Below are 21311 nucleotides of genomic sequence, written 5' to 3'. Positions count from 1 at the left end.
TTTATTTATTTGACTGTGTGTGGTCTTAGTTGCGGCATGTGGGATCTTTTGTTGCAGCGCACAAACTCTCTAGTTGTGAAATGTGGGCTTACTTGCTCTGTGGCATGTGGGATTTTACTTCCTCAACCAGGGATTGAACCCACGTCCCCTGCATTGCAAGGCAGATTCTTAATCACTGGACCACTAGGAAAGTCCCAAGAAACCCATTATTGATCCTGCAGTTATATAATCTGTTAGCCTTTTATATGCTGGGAATATGGTAAGACACACGATAACTATAATAAAGAATTATGTAGAAGAACACCGTATCTAGTTTCAAGGCTAATCTTGTTTTTATTTGTGATGTCTAGATCTATTTTGTTCTTTTATGTCAACTATTCCTGTAGCTTGTTGAGAAGCAATTCAGAATCTGATAGTCCCAGCAGAGAATTAATGTGAGAATGATAAAAAAAAAAATTTTAATGTGGGAATGATAGTTTATGACATTGAGAATTTTTCAATATTGATAACACCTGAAAGGAAACCAGTAATACAGTAGTAGAATTAATTATATTTTCTTTTTGGGGGTAAAAAAATGATAGAATGACATCTTGATTTTTATAGCCCTTATGGGTAGGAAGTATCACCTTGCATACTAAGACACTAGAGAAAACAAATCTTCAAATCTTCCTATAGTCAACATTCTAAAAACATTTAACTCTTAACCCATAATCTGTATTATCTTGAACTTTTTGAAAGTTTTATATCGCTGAAAATATTAGGTCAAGAAACTCCTCATCATTGGTTCATAGCTGTAAGTATACCTAGTAATTGCAGCCTGTCTTCAAGTGACAGACTACTGTATTTTCAAATTATGCAGTCATCTCTCTATGGGAAGATAAATGTCACAGTTCTTTGTTGACTGTTAAGAATGTCACATTAATGAAAAATCTTTTTACTTCTTAGACCTTAATACATTTACCTTAACAGAAGTACTTTATCTTCATTAATAAGCTGTCATCCTCTTCAGAAATTTGAGATAACTCGACATTTTGTGAAATTTCTCATCCTCTTCCAAAGTAAAAGCAGCGATTTTTTTCAGTCATGTGAAATGTTAAAACATTTTGATGATATACAATACTTTTGCTTTAAGAAAGATTGAAAATTTCATTAGATGCATATCAGTTTTTTAAGCTGCTTGTTTTCTATACATTTGCCTTTATAGTTAAGCCATATTTTTCCTTTTTCCTTGGCAGACTGTGCTTTCTTTGAATACATAGAAAATGTTTGGGATGTTCTATATACTAAACACTTTTCAAGAATTCACTTTTTATGTAGTTTGGCTTGGAGCCACGTATATGAGCCACCTGCTTACAAAGAAAAAAATATCTGTGGGCATGTTTGACCTCCTGTCATTTGAAGCCAGCTGCACCTGCTTCTGTTTAGACATCTTTAGGTTATGTGCCAGTATCTAGCAATAGTAACTATTGCTAGTTGTGGACACATCTCTAATTTTCATGTATTGATTTCCAGTCTTCAGATTTTTAGTTCAGTTAGGTTATTAAAAGTAAAGATTTGGGCATTCAGAAGAGAACAGGCTTTACCAAAGCTCATTTTGAAATGAACCTATTCTCTGTGTTTTCTTCATTATAATCAGTAGAGAAATAAAGAATTTATGTAAAATGTAGCTTCCAGCTGTTTTGGCAACAAAGCTCATTCTCCTGGGCTGGGACGGCTTGTCAGGGCTAGTGGAAAGCCTCAGAGCTGCTTGTTTCTGAGTATGGTGACTAAACTCATCATCATGTATAAGAGGCAGAGCAGAACAAGGGAGACTCTGTCATGTTCTAATTTTCTTCCTAAACTGGTCCTTCCAAAGGACATCAGTATTAGATATTACAATTTTTTAAATACTCATTTATGTTTATACTTTCACTCATCACATATTCTGTTTATTCATTTGTTTAATTTTATTTTTTTCTGAGCTGCATTGGGTCTCCATTGCTACACACGGTCTTTCTCTATTTGCAGAAAACGGGGCCTACTTCTCTAGTTGTGGTGCATGGGCTTCTCATTGTGTTAGCTTCTCTTGCTGCAGAGCACAAGTTCTAGAGCATACAGGCTCAGTAGTTGTGGCTCACAGGCTTAGTTGCCCTGCGGCATGTGGGATCTTTCCAGACCAGGGATTAAACCAATGTCCCTGCATTGCAGGGTGGATTATTAACCACTGGACCACCAGGGAAGTCCCCAACACATGTTTTTAAATGGACAGTTCAACTAAATGTTTGATAATATCAGTTCAATCCTAAGATTCCATATTCTGTGAAAAACTTTTTAAGGTTCTATATGCTAGTTCAAGGAAAGATGACTACTGATAAATTTTAAGGTAGACTTATTTTTTTTAGAGTGTCAGTTACCTATTTATCAAAGTAAATTATAATACTCTGCCATTTTGCAGAGATACAACTTAAGAAAGATGATACGTATCTTGAGGATTTTTTGTGGATCATTTGTTTTACAAATGGTGATTTTTTTTTTCTAAAATGACTATAATATCTAATTTTTTTCTCTTAATCCACAGTGGATTCCTGTCCTACAGGATTTTAGCAGTAAGGGTACACTCTGGGGCTTTGTGCCATTTGTACATGAACAGCAACCAACTGAAATACCAATTCCAATTACCCTTCATATTGGAGATTACAACATGGATGGCTATCCAGATGCTCTTGCCATACTGAAGAATACATCTGGAAGGTATGGAAATTAAGTCAAAAGGAAAAATATGTGTAAAATATCTTCACTATGACACATTATACCTGAATAGCACCTAATTAAGGTACAGTCCCTTAAATAAGGAACACAAAGAGTTCAGTTTCTGTTTTTTACATGGTCCCTGAACTTCTCCCAACTGCTTAGAATACCTGTTCTTGTTCTATTTTATAGACCAGTGAAAGGCATATTTTCACTCAACAAGCTTGGTCTTTAAAAGGTCAAAATTTTTATAAGCAAATGACTCAGTTACATTTTGAGTCTAAAGACTATGAATGTCAAGAGTTCAGCCTAGGCTTAACTCAGTCCAGCCATTTAGCACCTGTGCAACTTGGGCAGCTTACCTAACCCCCTCATTGAGAGTAATAATTGCACCTCTGTCATGGAGTTGTGGTGGGAAAAGGTGAGTTAAAAATAAATGAAGCAATTAACAAGATACTCATCATATGCCGACTTGTACTATCAGTGAATGTTGCCTTACTGTTACTTGTTTGTAATGGTATGAAGAATTTACACATGTCTGTTGATAATATTTGTAAATACAAAATCGCTTAGTACATTTATTGCACTATCACTAATTTTGAATATTGTTGCTACTTTTTCACCTTAAATAGAAGTACCAGTAGCTAAACCAATGTAGTTAAATTCACAGTCTGTTCTTGGCAGATTCTATTAATATGACTCTTCTGAAATTTTAATGCTTTATTGTATTTTTCATATTACAGTTAGTTGTGTTTCTTACTCCTTATTCTTTCTTGCCTCTTAAATCATATCTATCCATAGTTTTCCTTCTGAGCATTAATTCATTTTTTGACTCTGGAATTTGTGATGATTCAGCTCACATTTACTACCAGGCTCATAATGTAATACAACTGTCCTGGGGAAAGAAACTAGACTATTGTTAATTTCAACATAAAACAATGTTATCTAGAAATGTGATTTTTAGGAAACCATACATTATTAGTGATTATCCCTAAATATTTATAAAAAATTATGAAGAATTGTACTTTAACTTTTCTGAGGACCTTGATTTGAATTATAGTCACTCTGAGCTGTATTTACAGAATTTTCCACAGATATGAGCATCGTGCTCTGTAATGCAGAGTAGTATATACCACTCATCACCTATGTGTGAAGCACATCTGATAGAACCAAAAGAAATCTCTGAGTTGAATGTGATTTTTCTTCCTTTTAAATATATAGTGCCCTATAAAAGCAAAGAAATGTAAAAATTGCTTTAATTTGAACATTTACCCTATTCAAAAGAATAAGAAATTACATCTCAAATTCATTTAAGTCCGTGATTACTTATTCTTAGAAAAACATGCAAGCAATTTATATTTTGTCATAAAAGTTTTTTTTATCAACATTTTCTCCTTCAAGCCATCAAATATTTAACTTACCTTTACCATTCAGTAATAATGACAGTGAATTGAATTTGCATGCGTTGTGTCCAGCTCTTTGGGACCCCCATGGACTGTAGCCCACTGGCCTCCTCTCTCCATGGTATTCCCAGGCAAGAATACTGGAGTGGGTTATCATTTCCTTCTCCAGAGATCTGACCCAGGGATCAAACCCACATCTCATGTGTCTCCTGCATTGGCAGGTGGAGTCTTTGCCAATGAGCCACCAGGGAAGCCCATAAATAATAATGATGATATCAGCAGCTAATTCAGTAGTGCACACTATGGCTGTATAGGAAACATTGAGTAAAAGGCAGTCATAGATTCTTAGAGCTTTTATAAAAGCAGCTGTTTAAAGCCTGGGTTTTCTTTTTTATTCTTTTGGGATAGATGAGAATTGAAGGATAGATTTCAGTGCATCTCAGTGTTCATTAAATCACTAGATGAGAAAGAGTCCTATACTTGAGAGATGCGTGTCTAGGAAAATTCAGCATAATACATTCTTTGAAACATAAAAGAAGGAAAATAAGACATAGTGTGCATTATAATCCTTTTCTACTATTCAAATTTTGTTGAAAAAGCATTTTATAACTTTTAACTGATTTCAGGACTGCTGTATTGCTAAGAAGTCGTACAGGGTTGCAGTTTATATTTGTAAGGGCTGCTACCTGAAGAATTCTTCTTTTTTTATGCAGATTTTGAAAATTAGGTAGAGATTAACTACACGGATGAGACTAAAAATCCACAATATGTGTTTCATGAAAAGAAGTTCTAAAACTGTGGCTTGTAAACTTGTATTTTTTTGTTTTCAGAGGAGAGTTGCTGTTTGGGCCTATGTTTGTTTTTTATTTTTTATTAAAGGTCTTAATTGTTTAACGTTAACCTTTAAAATCATATTACATGAAAAATCTCTATTAAGGACATTTATAGAGGCAGCAAGTGACTCTAAACAAAACAGCGTGGTCTGAGATCAGCCATTGTACATCTGTGACAGCACTGACTGAAAACCGTGGTTCTTCCCTGGGACCTACTGCCGCTCAGTTGCCCTGTGTTTACTGTAGTCCTCTGTGTGTAGTCATCTTATCTTACTTGTCTGAATTTTCTTCTTTTTTTTTTTTTTTTTTGAGAGAAAAAGAGCAAAGTTAGAATGAGATTATTCCATACTATGCTGTTAAGCTAATAATAATTCTGTTTTTATAAGTTTTTAATTTTGTGTATAAGGTAAATCAATAAATGCAATATATTCCTTGTCAGTTAATGCCAGGAATAAAAAAAAAAAGGGCTTTAGTTTATAAAGTGTTTTTCATGCATATTAGTTCACAATAATTTTTATAGGATGGTATAATCTGCATTTGGTAAATACTGGAGTGGGTAGCTGTTCCCTTCTCCAGGGAATCTTCCCAACCCAGGGATCAAACCCAGGTCTCCCACATTGAAGGCAGATTCTTTCCCAGATGAGCCACCAGGGAAGCTCAAATATGGAAACAGTCTCACATAAGTCAGATTGCTTGTCCAAGATCACACATTTGCAGTCAGGACTCTAAGCTTATAGAATCTAAATCGTTTTCCTTTCCCTGTAAGAAAAAAATTTAGAAGGAAGTAGTAGATAACCAAAATAATACATTTTTAGCAGAGGTTGGAGACGATGATTTGGGCAGACAGTAAAGGTCACTCTGACAAGAGAAAGAAGGAGCAAGCTAAGGTCAAATAAATAAAACGCATAAGCTTTCTGAGAGTCACTGTCAGAAGGGCTTCCCAGGTGGCTCAGGGGTAAAGAACCAGCCTAACAATGAAGGAGACATGGGTTCAATACCCGGTTTGGGAAGATTCCTTGGTGAAGGAAACAGCAACCCAGTCTAGTATTCTTGCCTGGGAAATCCCATGGACAGGAGAGCCTGGCAGGCTGCACTCCATGGGATCGTAAGAGTTGGACACGACTTAGCAACTAAACAGTAGCGGTTAGAGGAGATTGATTATGTACAAGCATGTGTTCTTTTTTGTTAGTTAATTTGTGTTTTGTTAATTCGAAAACCAGAGGTATAATTTGGGTGTGTTGGTGGTATACATTCAAGCTACCCTTATGAGAGACTGAAAGATAACCAGAAACAGGTTGGGATCTGGAACTCTGTCAAAAAGAATTACTGGGCACTTTTGCAGATATTAGCTAATTACCCATTCAGTATAATCTGCATTTTCATCTTGACCCTCAGGTTTTTAGAATAATTTAAGTTCATATTGATACCCTGAGTCACCAAAAAAGGCTCTATTTTGTTTCAGATGTTCTACTTTAGTAGGTAAGGAGATTGATGGTACAAATCCCTTATCCACTTCTCCATTTCTAGCCACTGTTATTTTTCATTTTTATTATGAAATGTAACAGGATTTATCATGCTTTTTAATTAAATCCAATATGTTACTAATTTTATGTTTTACACTTCAAATGCTTCACCATAATCTTTTTTAAATGAAGTTAATCACAGTCTTTTCCATGAATGTGAAGATGTAACAGACTTCCTAATTTACAATAAAAGAAAAAACTTTCACAGAATAAATCTTGATAGGCTAAGTCACATAATTTCCATCTCTTCAAATGATTACTTCAAATGGGAGGACAGCCTGTTTCTAACATTACAACCTAGATTACTAAATCTTAGGATCTAAATCAGTAACTAACCCTTAGTTAATGAATAATAACACTGGGTAGGGAAGTTATCTGCATTCACAGCTTATTGAAGACAAGAATATTTTAATAAATTTGCTTAGGGTGTTTTATAGAATTATACATAGGGGTAGAGCAAGGTTGTTTTTTTAAAATGTTTCTTTTTCAAAATTAATAAAGATACTGAATACAAGAATCATATTCACATACTTTGGACTTAATAAAATATATTACTTCCTCCTAAGCAAATTATTATAAAGCCTCCAGAAACATTCAATATGTGATTTTTTTTAAATCAGTTTTTACAATATAGAATATCTTATCAGGCTTAAATTTACTTTCATTTTTATACTATTTCTGATTGCACTGTCTTATTCAGTAACTTCTATACCTCAAATGAAGGAGAATACTAAATTAGCCCAAAATTATATGGCAGAATAAGAAATTTACAGTGTGTTTGAAATCGTACCCTGGATACCTCATCACTGAAGAACTCACACTATTTAATCACTGAAGAACTCATACTATATTTACTCACAAACCAATTTTAGCTTCAGTAGTTGAAATTTGTAAAGATAAAATTTTTCTACGATAAGGTTGCCTATTCTTCTGCCCTAGTGAATATCATATTACAATTTTTCATCCCATATTAAAATGAAATAGGATTTACTAATTAATTATTAGGGAAAAAATTATGTAGATGATAAAGCACTGGCAGTCTCTGTTAATTCCTAAAAGAATATATATTAAATATTATTTATTGGCAATCAGTTTTAATCACTCTTTCAATAATTACTCCTGCATATTGAGTTTATTGTCATGATGTTGCATGCTTCTATAATTTTTACATTTCCTTTGAATCTATAGGTGTAGGCCCTTCGTGTTTGTAATTTTATTTACCTGTTACACTTTATTCATCAGAATTAAGGCTATTCTATTTTATTATTTCATTAATATCTGTGTTTTTGTTGTTATTATAATTGCTTTTAAAATTACTCCTATTTTCAATGATAACATGGGTTTTTTCCTAAATATTTTATTTCTGGTTCTATATTTAATTCCTTCCCTTTTTTGCTTTCTTTAGATTTCTTTTTGTTTTTCTTTTAGTTTATTTAATTGAATACTTAATAGAGTTTCTCCCATTTTCTTATTTTTTAATAAATGACTTTAAGACTATTGTCTATGTCCTTGGCCTCAAACCACATATTTTGATAATTAGTGTTTTTATGTTCTCTTCTTTTGTATTTATTTGAAATTTCTCTTAACCTACACATTATTCTGGAAGGTTTTTCAAATGTTCATGTAAATATGTTTGGGGAGTTGTTTTTTGTTGTTTTCTTCCTGTTTGAGTTTATTTTTTTATTGTTCATGAAGGTTATTGCATTGCAAAAATTGAACTGTCTTGTGCAATACTTTTCAAAACTTCTTGAGAGTTTTCTGGTAGTTTGATAGATAACTGAATGCATGGTTATTTGAAATATCATTTGTGTTAGTTGTGTTATTTAAGTCTTCTATACACCCTTATATATTTTTATCTATTTTTAAAAGTATATTAATCCTCTGCTATGGAAGTATACGGTTGTCAGCTTCTTTATCAATTTTTAATTTATGGACTTGCAACCTTGATTACTAGGTGCATAAGGGTGTGTCCTCTGACTTCTTTTGTTAATTGTAAACTATCTATTTTTTTCTTTCCTTTTTTCTTTTTCTTTAACGCTTGCTTTGAATTATTCTTTGTGTGTGTGTGTGTGTGTGTGTTTTTGTCATACTGTAATCTCTGGGCTTCCCTGGTAGCTCAGCTGGTAGATAATCCACCTGCAATGCAGGAGACCCTGTTCAATTCCTGGGTCTGGAAGATAGCCTGCACAAGGGATAGGCTACCCATTTCAGTATTCTTGGGCTTCCCTCATGGCTCAGATGGTAAAAAAAAATCCAGCTGCAATGCAGGAGAGTATGTGAGTGAAAGTCACTCAGTCATGTCTAACTCTTTGTGACCCATGGACTGTAGCCTCTCAGGCTCTTCTATCCTTGGAATTCTCCAGGAAAGAATACTGGAGTGGGTTGCCGTTCCCTTCTCCAGGGGATCTTCCCTACCCAGGGATCAAATCCAGGTTGCTATGCAACAGACCTGGGTCCATGGGGTTGCAAAGAGTCGGACATGACTGAGCAACTAACCATAGCACAGCACATAATCTCTATCCTGTTTCTTTTTCTTAGCATTTACTCTGCATACAGTTCTACCCATTTTAGCTTTTATATGGCATTTTATTCTGGAAAATTTTGCATTCAATAAAATGCAAAAATGTTCAATATACAATTTGATGAGTTTTGCTAATGTTTACACCTGTGTACCCAGTACTCCAGTCAAAATGTAAAACGTTTCTATGACCCTAGTTAATACCCAGCCTCGTCATACCCAGTGTTTTTGATTTCTATCAACAAAATTCAGTTGTACCTGTTTTTGAATCCCAGAACATTACTGAGAGTAATTTAAACAGGCCCCCTCAAAAAAGAGAGATACCATATTTACACATCAGAATACTCAATATTCTCTGTAGAGAACAGACTTTCTTGATCTTTCAGCTTGATCTGTATATTTATATTTTATTTATCGGATCTATAAATTGAACACAATTTCAATCATATTCCCCATTCACTTCAGAAGAAATTTATATTTTCATTCTGATATTTATATGTGAAAAACTAGATTACCTCGATTTTGTTGTTCAGTCGCCAGGTCATGTCCAATTCTTTCATGACCTCGTGGACTATAGCCCACCAGACTGCTCTGTCCGTGGGATTTCCCAGGCAATAATACTGGATTGGGTTGTCATTTCCTTCTCCTGGGGATCTTCCCGACCCAGGGACCAAACCTGCATCTCCTACTTGGCAGGCAAGTTCTTTACCACTGAGCCACCAGGGCAGTCCATTAGCTCAATTAAAACCTGGGTTAGTCAGAATGCTTGAAGAAACAACAAGGTGGAGGAATCATTTCTGCCTGACTTTTAAGACTTCCTGTGAAACTGCAGTAATGAAGACACTGTGGTATTTATGTAAGAATACATATAGAGAGCAATGTCTGAGTCCAGAAATACAGCTGTACATATTATGATCAACTGATTCTTTTTTTTTTGCATAGGCACTAAGGCAGTTCAGTGGAAAAGGTATACAGATGGCCAGTAAACATATGAAAAGATATCCAATATCACTGATAAGGAAATGCAGTTAAACCCATATGATACACTTGATAATACCCCCTAGAATGGGTGCAGTTAAATAAGGCAATAACACAAATGTTGGTAAGGATGTAGAACAACTGGAACTCTTACACATTTTTTATTAAGAATGTAAAATTGCACAATCATTTTGGAAAATTTGCAGTTTCTTATGAGGTTAAACATGTACCTTTCCTGCGATCCAGCAATTTCATTTCTAGGTTCTTTTGTGAAATAAATTAAAACTTGAGTTCACAAAAAGATTCTGAAAGAATGTTCACAGTATCTTTATGCACAGTAGCACCAAATGGGAAGCAAAACAAAGGTCCATATCAAGAGAATAAATAAATCATGGTATGTTTATACAATTTAATAATGCTTGGCAATAAGATAATAATAAATTACTGAAGAAGGATAGTTAGCAGCATGGATGAATCTTCAAAACCATAGGTTGAGTGAAAAAAGGACTATATGATGGGAATTTTAAAAAACTGAATGTATGAATCTCTGTCTTAGTGGATAAAAAGCATGTACTGTGGAGCCTAGATTCAAATTCTGTCTCTGTTATTACCTGTGTGATCATGGCAAATAACCTATCTCAGTTTTAATATCTTTTAATGAGAAAAACAATAATACCTACCTCATGAGGTTATTGTGAGAATTAAATGAGAACTTGCATCACACATGGCATAGCATAGCATGAGTTCTATGTAATGTCTGCTATTATTTTAGTTATTAGTATATTATTATGTGGTCATATATGCCTTGATTTATCCTTGCCATTTTATCATTGTATTCATCATTTTCCTTATTTTTCTGCCTTCTTTTGGATCATTCAAATTTCTGTTCCTTTTCTAGTTCCTAAGATGATTTGAATATTATAAATCTTATTTCTATTATAGTTGTTACATTTTTTAACAAACTATTAGAGACAGACTGTCCTTAAGATAAGATTTTTAGCATACATTCAGTTCTCTTTCGCCTACCCCTTCTCTCATTCAGTGATGTCATCACCATGTTGATATCATTTAGGACTCATCTATTTATATGTGTGTTTATTTTCACATTTTATTGTTGCCATTATTTACAATTGGCTACAAAGTTTACTGGTTTCTTTGATCACCATTGGACACATCCATCTTCCATTCTTTCTTTGATTCATCTGTTATTTTTCTGGGTATGTTGGCAAGTAATTTTATCAAGGAGAGTTTGTAGATTTTTCTGAGACCTTGCAGATGTGAACATTTCTTTATTTTCCTCCAGCCTGCCTGCTAATCTGAAGAGTATAGGATTCTAATTTTTTTGAGTGTACGCTATGTTGATAAATTTCATTACTTTCATTACACTGTTGCTACCAAGATAAATTCCAATAAGCATTTCCTATATAATTGATGAGTATGTTGCTAACTTTGATTTTATATAAAATTATACTATTATAAGTGTGAGGTTGAGACCTAGAAGTATGATATGAGACCTATAAGACCTTCTAGAACCAACATCAAAAAAAAAGATATCTTTTTCATCATAGGGGACTGGAATGGAAAAGTAGGAAGTCAAGAGATACCTGGAATAACAGGCAGGTTTGGCCTTGGAGTACAAAATGAATCAGGGCAGAGGCTAACAGAGTTTTGCCAAGAGAACACACTGGTCGTAGCAAACACCCTCTTCCAACAATACAAGGGACAACTCTACACATGGACATCACTAGATGGTCAATACTGAAATCAGATTGATTATATTCTTTGCAGCCAAAGATGGAGCAGTTCTATACAGTCAGCAAAAACAAGACCAGGAGCTGACTATGGCTCAGATCATGAACTCCTTATTGCAAAATTCAGATTTTAAATTGAGGAGAATAGGGAATACCACTAGACCATTCCATTATGTCCTAAATCTAACCCCTTATGATTATACAGTGGAAGTGATAAAAGATTCAAGGGATTAGATCTGATAGGTAGAGTACCTGAAGAACTATGGATGAGGTTCATCACATTGTACAGAAGGCAATGATCCAAACTGCCTCAAGAAGAAGAAATGCAAAAGGCAAAATGGCTGTCTGAGGAGGCCTTACAAATAGCTGAAAAAGAAGAGAAGCAAAAGGCAAAGGCTAAAAGGAAAGATATATCAATCTTAATGCAGAGTTCCAAAGAATAGCAAAGAGAGATAAGAAAGCCTTCCTAAGTGAGCAATGCAAAGAAATACAGGAAAGCAATAGAATGAGAAAGACTAGAGTTCTCTCCAGGAAAATTAGAGATACCAAGGGAACATTTCATGCAAAGATTGGCATAATTAAGAACAGAAACAGTATAGACCTAACAGAAGCAGAAGATATTAAGAAGATGTGGCAACCATATACAAAAGAACTATACGAAAATGATCTTTATGACACAGAAAACCATGATGGTGTGATCATTCACCTAGAGCCAGACATCCTAGAATGCAAAGTCAGGTGGGCCTTAGGAAGCATCACTACAAACAAAGCTAGTGGTGATGGAATTCCAGCTGAGCTATTTCAGATCCTAAAAGATGATGCTGTTAAAGTGCTATACTCAGTATGGCAGCAGATTTAGAAAACTCAGCAATAGCCACAGGACTGGAAAAGGTCAAGTTTTCATTCCAATCCCAAAGAAAGGCAATGCCAAAGAATGTTCCAACTACCGCACAATTGCACTCACCTCACATGCTAGCCAAGTAATGCTCAAAATTCTCCAAGCCAGACTTCAACAGTGTATGAACCATGAACTTCAAGATGTTCAAGCTGGAATTCGAAAAGGCAGAGGAACCAGAGATCAAATTGCCAACATTCGCTGGATCATCAAAAAAGCAAGAGAATTCCAGAAAAACATCTACTTTTGCTTTATTGATTACACTAAAGCCTTTGACTGTGTGGATCACAATAAACTGTGGAAAATTCTGAAAGAGAGGGGAATACCAGACCGCCTTACCTGCCTCCTGAGAAATCTGTATGCAGATCAAGAAGCAACAGTTAGAACTAGACATGGAACAGCACTGGTTCCAAATTGGGAAAGGAGTGTGTCAAGGCTGTTTACTGTCACCATGTTTGTTTTACTTCTATGCAGAGCACAGCATGCAGAATGCTGGGCTGGATGAAACACAGCTAGATTCAAGATTGCAGGGAGAAATATCAATAACCTCAGATATGCAGATGACACCACACTAATGGCATAAAGCAAAGACGAACTGAAGAGCCTCTTGATGAAAGTGAAAGGACAGCAAAAAAATGTTCAAAAAACAAAGATCATGGCATCCGGCCCCATCACTTTATGGCAAACAGATAGGGGAACAATGGAAACAGTGACAGACTTATTTCCTTGGGCTCCAAAATCACTTCAGATGGTGACTGCAGACATGAAATTAAGACACTTGCTCCTTGGGAAAAAAGCTATGACCAACCTAGACAGCATATTAAAAAGCAGACATTACTTTGCCAACAAAGGTCCTTCTAGTCAAAGGTATGGTTTTTCCAGTAGTCATGTATGAATGTGAGAGTTGGACCAAAAAGAAAGCTGAGCACTCAAGAATTGATGCTTTTGAACTGTGGTGTTGGAGAAGACTCTTGCGAGTCCCTTGGACTTCAAGGAGATCAAACCAGTCCATCCTAAAGGAAATCAACCCTGAATATTCATTGGAAGGACTGATGCTGAAGCTCAATCTCAAACTCCAGTACTTTGGCCAACTGGCCAATGGGAAGAACTGACTCACTGGAAAAGACCCTGATGCTGGGAATGATTGAAGGCAGGAGAAAGGGATTATAGAGGGCAAGATGGTTGTATGGCATCACCAACTTGATGGACATGAGTTTGAACAAGCTCCAAGCTGGTGATGGACAGGGAAGTCTGTCATGCTGTGTAAGTCCATGGGGTCGCAAAGCGTCAGACACAATTGAGCGGCTAAAATGAACTGATACTTTTATAAAGCAGAGTAAGCTTCTTAACTTTTAAATCATCAACATATACAGGTACCTCTTATAATTTTGGGGGAGATACTAGAAAAAGAAAAAGCATTCTGGAATATGTACTTCCACTCTATGACATTTTAATCAGCTTCCTTCCTAGAATAACACCCACAAAGTTTTATCACCTCTCAGTAGCAATAACAGAGTTCTTTTACAAGATCATGGAAGATTTTGAACTTCTATGTTTGTAATTCTTACCAGCTGTATAAATTAGACTAATGGTGGTAGAAACTGATAGTATGGAATCAATTTCCCAACCTGACAGAATCAAAAATGCCTCTTCATAAAAAGGATAAAACTTTAATTCAGACCTCTCTGTTACATTATATACTTGCAGTCAGGTATATTAATTAAAAGAGAAATAAAACACAAATGAATTTTCCTTTTAAAAAAAATTTTTATTGAGGTACCATTGGTTTATAACATTGTACAGAGTTCTTGAGTACAAAATTATATTTCTGTTTCTGTGTACACTATAGTATGCTGCTGCTGCTGCTAAGTCGCTTCAGTCGTGTCCAACTCTGTGCGACCGCATAGATGGCAGCCCACCAGGCTCCCCGTCCCTGGGATTCTCCAGGCCAAGAACACTGAAGTGGGTTGCCATTTCCTTCTCCAGTGCATGAAAGTGAAAAGTGAAAATGAAGTCGCTCAGTCGTGTCCAACTCTTAGCAACCTCATGGACTGCAGCCCACCAGGCTCCTCCGTCCGTGGGATTTTCCAGGCAAGAGCACTGGAGTGGGGTGCCATTGCCTTCTCCACACTACAGTATACTCACCACCAAAAATTTAGTTTCCATTTGTTATCCACCATAGAATTGATATCCTTTAGCCATGTTACCTTCTGCCCTCCTTGCTCCTTCCCCTTTTGTAACCACTACTCTATTCTTTGTAGCTACATTTTTGTTTGATTTGGTTTGACCACTTATCTCCGTCTTTTGTTTGTTTGTATATTCCATATATGGTGGGTGCTTTTGTGCCTTTCCCATGTCTGTGATCTCCTGAGTCACAAGCTTCATCACCACAGAGAAGGAAGGGCTTAAGGGAGCCAAGGTCGTGGGCATCCGTTCTTTGTCCCTTGTTTTCTGGTTCCTGGGCACCACCCTTGCGCAAGGAGATGGGCTAGAGTCTTGGGTGCCTCCACAACTAAAGGGGTGGGATTCTAGGCCTTTTGCCACTGCCGCCCAGACCACCACAGCAGCCAGGAAGCCAGAGTCATACGTGCCACTTCCCCTGCTGCTGCTGGGTTCCCTGGTGCTGTGGTCGCCACTTCATTTTTCGCCCTTATTCACTTCCTCTATGCGTTCTAGTTCACCCACCTTTACATCTACAGATGTGTGAAATTCTCTAGAGTCCTGGTGTGTTGGGCAGAGGCACCTTTGTTGAATTGTGGATGTTTTATTGGTTTTTGGTTGAAGGGTAGAAATAAGGGAGCATTTCAATCCATCATAATGCTGATATCCTTTTTTTCCAATTTTTGACAGCATTTATCCCAAACGGAATTTGAGTTAGGGTGGATTACAAAATACGTTTCTTACATATCACATGAGGTTAAAAGAAAAGTTTATTTCTAAGTGCAGCTTAGCATGGGGATAAAAAAAAGAGCATGGCCTTTAATCTTCATTTAAATGCCAGTGCTTAGGAGCTCTGTTTCCTTCAGCAATGTATTTAGCCTGTGTATATCTGTACATCTATAAAATAAGAATTAATATACCTACCTCCAAGTTTCTTGTGTGATTAAATGAAATACTATTCCTTCCTCTTCCCTTCAAAGCTTACCTTATTAAGAACATATTTAAATTAGAATGTCAACAACATGAATATCAACTTTAATTCCAAAAGATCTATGACAGCTAAGTGACTTCTTACCACTAAGAGAACACAGATTGTCAGAGAAAGGACTGATGGATATTTTATTCCTGTTAATTTTATACCACAGCAGCTTTCAAAGGAAACTTAAAAGATATCAGCAAAAAGTTTTCTTGTGTTGATTTTAGGAAATAACTTAAAATAGCCCAAGTCTTTTCTGATACTCATTTTGCAGCCTTTGTCCCTAAAGCTGAGAGATTAAATGCTACAATTTTCAGTGTTGTTACACATGAATTAAACAAAAAACATAATAGGTCTCTGGTATAACAAGACCTATCTTTTTATAGATAAATGGATTCGTGTATTTTGGTCTTCACTGACTTCTTTCACTTATTATAGTGTTTTCAAAGTTTACCTTTTTTGCAGGTTGTATAAATACCTCTTTCCAGGTATGGATGTACCACATTTTATTTACTCAAGCTTCAACTGATGACTGAAACAGTATTGTAGAAGAGTATCGAGAATAACAGTGGATTGTATATTAGTGTATTACCATAGACATAGCATCACATAAAAACACAAATTCACTCTGTCACAATTCTGGAGGTCAGAAGTCTGAAATCAGTTTCACAGACTACAGTCAGAGTACTGGGAGTTCTGGTTCTGCTGTAACTAAATTTCTTCCTTTGTCTTTTCTAACTTCTTAAGGCTGCCAGCTTCCCTTGACTCATGGCCCTTTCCTTTGTCTCCATTGTCAAAGCCAACTATGTAGCATCACTGTATTATTCAGAATTCTCCAGAGAAACAAAATCAACAGGAAATAGATAGAAATTGGGGGAGGGAAGAGGAGAGATTGAGGGTTTTTTTTTTTTTTTTTTAAGAAATTGGCTCACATGATTATGGAGACTAAGAAATTCTATGATTGGCAGTTAGCTGGCTGAAGACCCAGGAGAGCCAAGATGCAGTTCCAGTTGATATCTAAACCAGGAAAGTTGATAGTTTAAGTTCCAGTCCAAATTCCAGCAGGCTCAAAACCCAAAAAAAGTCAGTTTTTCAGTCTGAGTCCCAAAAAGCCAAAAATAAACCAATGTTCTAACTCAACAATGGCACGAAGAGTTTCACTCTTACTCAGCTTTTTTGTTCTAGTCATGTCTTTAATTGATGGGATCAGACCCACCTACATTAGAGAAGGTGATCTGTTTTAGGAAGCCTATCAATCTGTATGTTAGTCTTACCCAGAAACACCCTTAAAGACATGCCCAGAATAATGTTTAACTAAATATCTGAGCATGGCCCGGTGAAGTTGATATATAAAATTAACCATCAAAATCTTTTCCCTTTTCTTAGCTCTGCTTCCATTCTTCTCCTCCCTTTTATAAGAAACATTGTGGTCTCTGTAGAGTGAATAACATGGCTTCTCAGGTGGGCCCAGTGGTAAAGAAACTGCTTGCCAACACAAGAGACATAAGAAACAAGGGTTCGATCCCTGGGTCAAAAATATCCCCTGGAGGAGGGCATGACAACCCACTCCAGTATTCTCATCTGGAAAATCCCATGGACAGAGGAGCCTGGTGGGCTTAGAGTTCATGGGGTTACAAAAAGTCGGGCATGACCAAAGCAACTGAGCATGCACATACCATGATCTGAGACCCTCTGACTCCCTAAAGATTAAGTCTCATACTGCATGCAAAATACACACCATCTCATCATCCCCCAAAGTCTCAATCCATTAGTATATCAACTCAAGTCCAGAATGTCTTTTAAGCTTATCAGCTCAAAAGTCGCAGTTCTCATCATGTAAATTATCTAAATTAGGCACAGGAAATGGCAACCCACTCCACTATTCTTACCTAAAAAATCCCATGGACGGAGGAGCCTGGCAGAGGAGCCTGGGAGGAGGTCCAGGAGTCTAAGAGCTGACTCATTGGAAAAGATCCTGATGCTGAGAAAGATTGAGGGTTGTAGGAGAAGCGGGGGACAGGATGAATGGTTGAATGGCATCACCCACTCAATCAAAGGACATGAGTTTGAGCAAACTCCAGGAGATGGTAAAGGACAGGGAAGCCTGGTGTGCTGTAGTTCATGGGGTCACAAGGAGTTGGATGTGACTTAGCAACTAAACAACAGCAACAAAACAACAGCAACAAGGCTACTGGGGTAATTAATATTATGGCAGAATTACTCTTCATTTATGGATCTTTGAAACTAGTAAACAAGTTATTTGCTTCCCAAATACAGTGATGAGACAAGTAATAATTATAGGTATTGCCATTCAAAATGGGAGAAAACTAAGGAACAAAGGAGTTAATGGTCTCAAGCAATTACAGAATCCAGCCACACATACTGCTTTTGGTTTTAAGGGCTGAGTCTAATCCTCTATGGCACTCAACTCCAACCAAGGGCCTATGGCTCATTTTCTTTTCCTAAAGGGTAGTTCATGTTTTCAACTGAGTAATTGATCAGCCTCTTTCCTGCCTGTAGAATTTGTAGACTCTTAACAACCTTCTTTCATTTCATTCTCTCTCTGTTCCTTTCTGTGCAAGCTGGCAGTATTTCTGGTAGTATAGCATTCTAAAAATCTTGGTGAGTCTTCTGCATGGGTCTAAGCAATTCTCTCCATCAGACAAGAGCCTTCTCTCCAAATCTGTCTTACATAAACCTGTCTCCATTTTTGGCTTCTGAGATGGCTGATGGATCCATGAATTATAAACCTAATCTCTTCAGAAAGCACTATTTGTAATTGAGTTCCTTGATTTTTTGATCCTTCCAAGACATTAACAAAATTTTATCCATATAGGTCCTTGACACTTTCTCCTGAACATGTTTTCCTGACTGAATTTCCTAATTTTTATATCTTTTCAACCTACATAGGCTGACAATTTCCCAAATCATCAAGTTCTGGTTTCTTTGTGATTAACAGTCCTCCCCTCAGTGTTTTTCCTACCTGTCACATTTTTTTTTACAAACAGTGAGACCAAGTTTTTCCTTCAAAAGTTTTCTTCAAAATCTTTTCACTTAAGTGTCTACATTCATCACTTACAGTTCTGCTTCCCATATAATTGTTGGACGCAAGTCAGCTAAAGCTTTCTGTTTCTTTATAACAAGCATCATCTTTCCTCCACTGTCCAACAGTAAGTGCCTCCTCTTTTTGAGCCCTTATCAACAGAACTTTTAATATCTTTTTCTACCAACAATCCATTTATGATGATTTAGGTGTACTCTGTTAAGGTGTAGTGTTTTTTTTATTTTTTTATTCTTACCCTTCACCATCAGTCTTTAACATCCATATTTGTACAAACCGCAATCTCCTCAAAGCAGTTTAGGCTTTTTCTATTGTATTCCTCAAAATTGTTCCAGCCTCCACTGGTTACCTAATTTCAGAGTCACTTCATATTCTTAGACATTTGTTACAGCACTACACCACTTCCTGCACCAAAATATGTATTAGTTTCCTATTGCTATTGTAACAGACTATCACAAATATAATGGTTTAACAATGCAAATTTTGCAGCAGAGCTAGAGGTCAGAATTTCTGTATAAATCTTGTAAAACTAAAACCGAACTGTTAGTAGGGTTACTACTTTCAGCTTCTAGAAGCTATTCTTGTTCTGCAGAGACCCACATCAGCTATTCTTTTGGTGCCACACACATCACCTTTTTTCCCCTCTGCTTCTGCCATCACATCACCTCTGACTATCTTTGCCTTCTTCCTCTCACTCGTAAAGACCTTTGTGATTACATTGGACCCACCTAGATAATCATATAAAACACAGGATCATCTCCATACTTCAAGATCCTTAATTTGACCCCTTCAGAAAAATTCCTTTAGCTATGTAAGCTAAGATATTCAGAAGTCCTAGGGATTAGGATCTGAGCATCCTTGGGTGGCCGCTGTTCTGCCACAGGTTGTATTGGTACATTTTTCTCAGGATAATTGCTAATGCTTACTGAGCATTGCTAATGTATTCTGGTATTTTTCTCAGTTTTAAATATGATATTTCATATTTGATCCTCACTACTATCCCGGTAAACTGTTACTACTACTATGCCATTTTGCAGATGAACTGAACATTACTCTAGAATGAACTAAACACACAAGATGACATATTAGAGATGACAGATGTTCTTTAAATGCTATATTTTCAAAACCTAGTAGAATAGCCAAAACAATCTTGAAAAAGTAATCTTGGCAGTCTCAGACTTCCTGATTTCAAATTTCACTAAACTATAGTAATCAAAACAGCTTGAAACTGGTATAAAGACAGACAATACAATAGAATAAAAAACTTAGAAATAAACCCTCACATATATGGTCACATGATTTTTGACTGAGATGCCAGACTATTCGATAGGAAAAGGACACTTTTTTCAATAAATGGTGTTGGCAAAACTGAATATCTATATACAAAAAAGAGAAACTGACCCTTTACAATATATATAAAAATTAACTCAAAGTCTATCAAAGACTTAAATGTAAGTGCTAAAACTATAAAAACACTTAGAAGAAAATCTGGGATATCTTCACAGCTAGGTATTTGGCAGTGATTTCTTGCTTATGACACCAAAAGCAAAAATAGACAAATGGAACTACATCAGGATGAAAATTTCTTGTGCTTTAAGGGATACTATCAACAGAATGAGAGAAAAATTTGCAAGTCATATATCTGTTAAGGGGTTAATATCACAATATATAAAGAATTCCTACAAGTCAGCTACAAACCACCACCACCACCCTCCCCACAAAAGAAAATTAAAAACTAGGACTTGGATCCATATTCCTCCAAAAAAGATATACAGATGGTCAATAAGCACATGAAACAGTGTGGTAGGGAAATGCAAATCAAAACCATAGTAAGATACCTCTTCTCATCAGTTAGAATAACTATTTTTTAATAAAATAAATTAACAAAAAAATAAATAAAATTAACAACTTTAGGTAAAGATGGAAAGACATTGAAACTATTGTGTGTTTCTAGTGAAAATGTAAAATGGTGCAACTGCTACAGAAAATATGGTGGTTACTCAGTTAAAAATAGAGTTGCCATATGATCTGACAATTCCCCTTCTGAATGTATAACCAAAAATTTGAAAGCATGGACTTTGTTCACCATGTTCATAGAAGCTTTATGCACAATAGCCAAGATGGAAGCAGCCCATGTGCTCATCAGCAGATGAATGGATTTTAAAATATGATTTATACATATGTTGGAATATTATTCAACCTTTGGAAGGAAATGTTGACACATGTTACAATATGAGTGAACCTTGAAAATATTATTCTAAGGAAAATAAGCCAGTCACAAATGGAAAAGTACTATATGATTCCACTTATATGAAGCACCTAGAGTAGTCAAATTCATAAAGATGAAAACTAGAACAGTGATCATCGGGTTGGGAGGAAGAGGGAAAGGAGAAAATAGTGTTTAATGAGTACAGAGTTTTAGTTTCTGAAGATGATAAGTTTTCTGGAACTAGAGAGTGGTGATGATTGTACAACAATATGCATAA

The 21311-nt window shown here is 36.0% G+C and overlaps 1 protein-coding gene across 1 annotated transcript in view; it reads left to right on the top strand.

The window, feature by feature from the left end:
• The window catches only part of ITFG1 (integrin alpha FG-GAP repeat containing 1), a 313498-nt gene that overhangs the window by 169589 nt on the left and 122598 nt on the right, over positions 1–21311 (top strand). The window contains exon 10 of the mRNA XM_006062755.3: positions 2558–2730. Coding sequence (XP_006062817.3) covers positions 2558–2730 — 173 coding nt within the window. The remainder of the gene's footprint in view (positions 1–2557; positions 2731–21311) is intronic.

This window comes from Bubalus bubalis, chromosome 18, assembly GCF_019923935.1.
Source record: "Bubalus bubalis isolate 160015118507 breed Murrah chromosome 18, NDDB_SH_1, whole genome shotgun sequence".
NCBI classification, from domain to species: Eukaryota; Metazoa; Chordata; class Mammalia; order Artiodactyla; family Bovidae; genus Bubalus; species Bubalus bubalis.
This window is presented reverse-complemented; position numbering and strand designations above follow the sequence as displayed.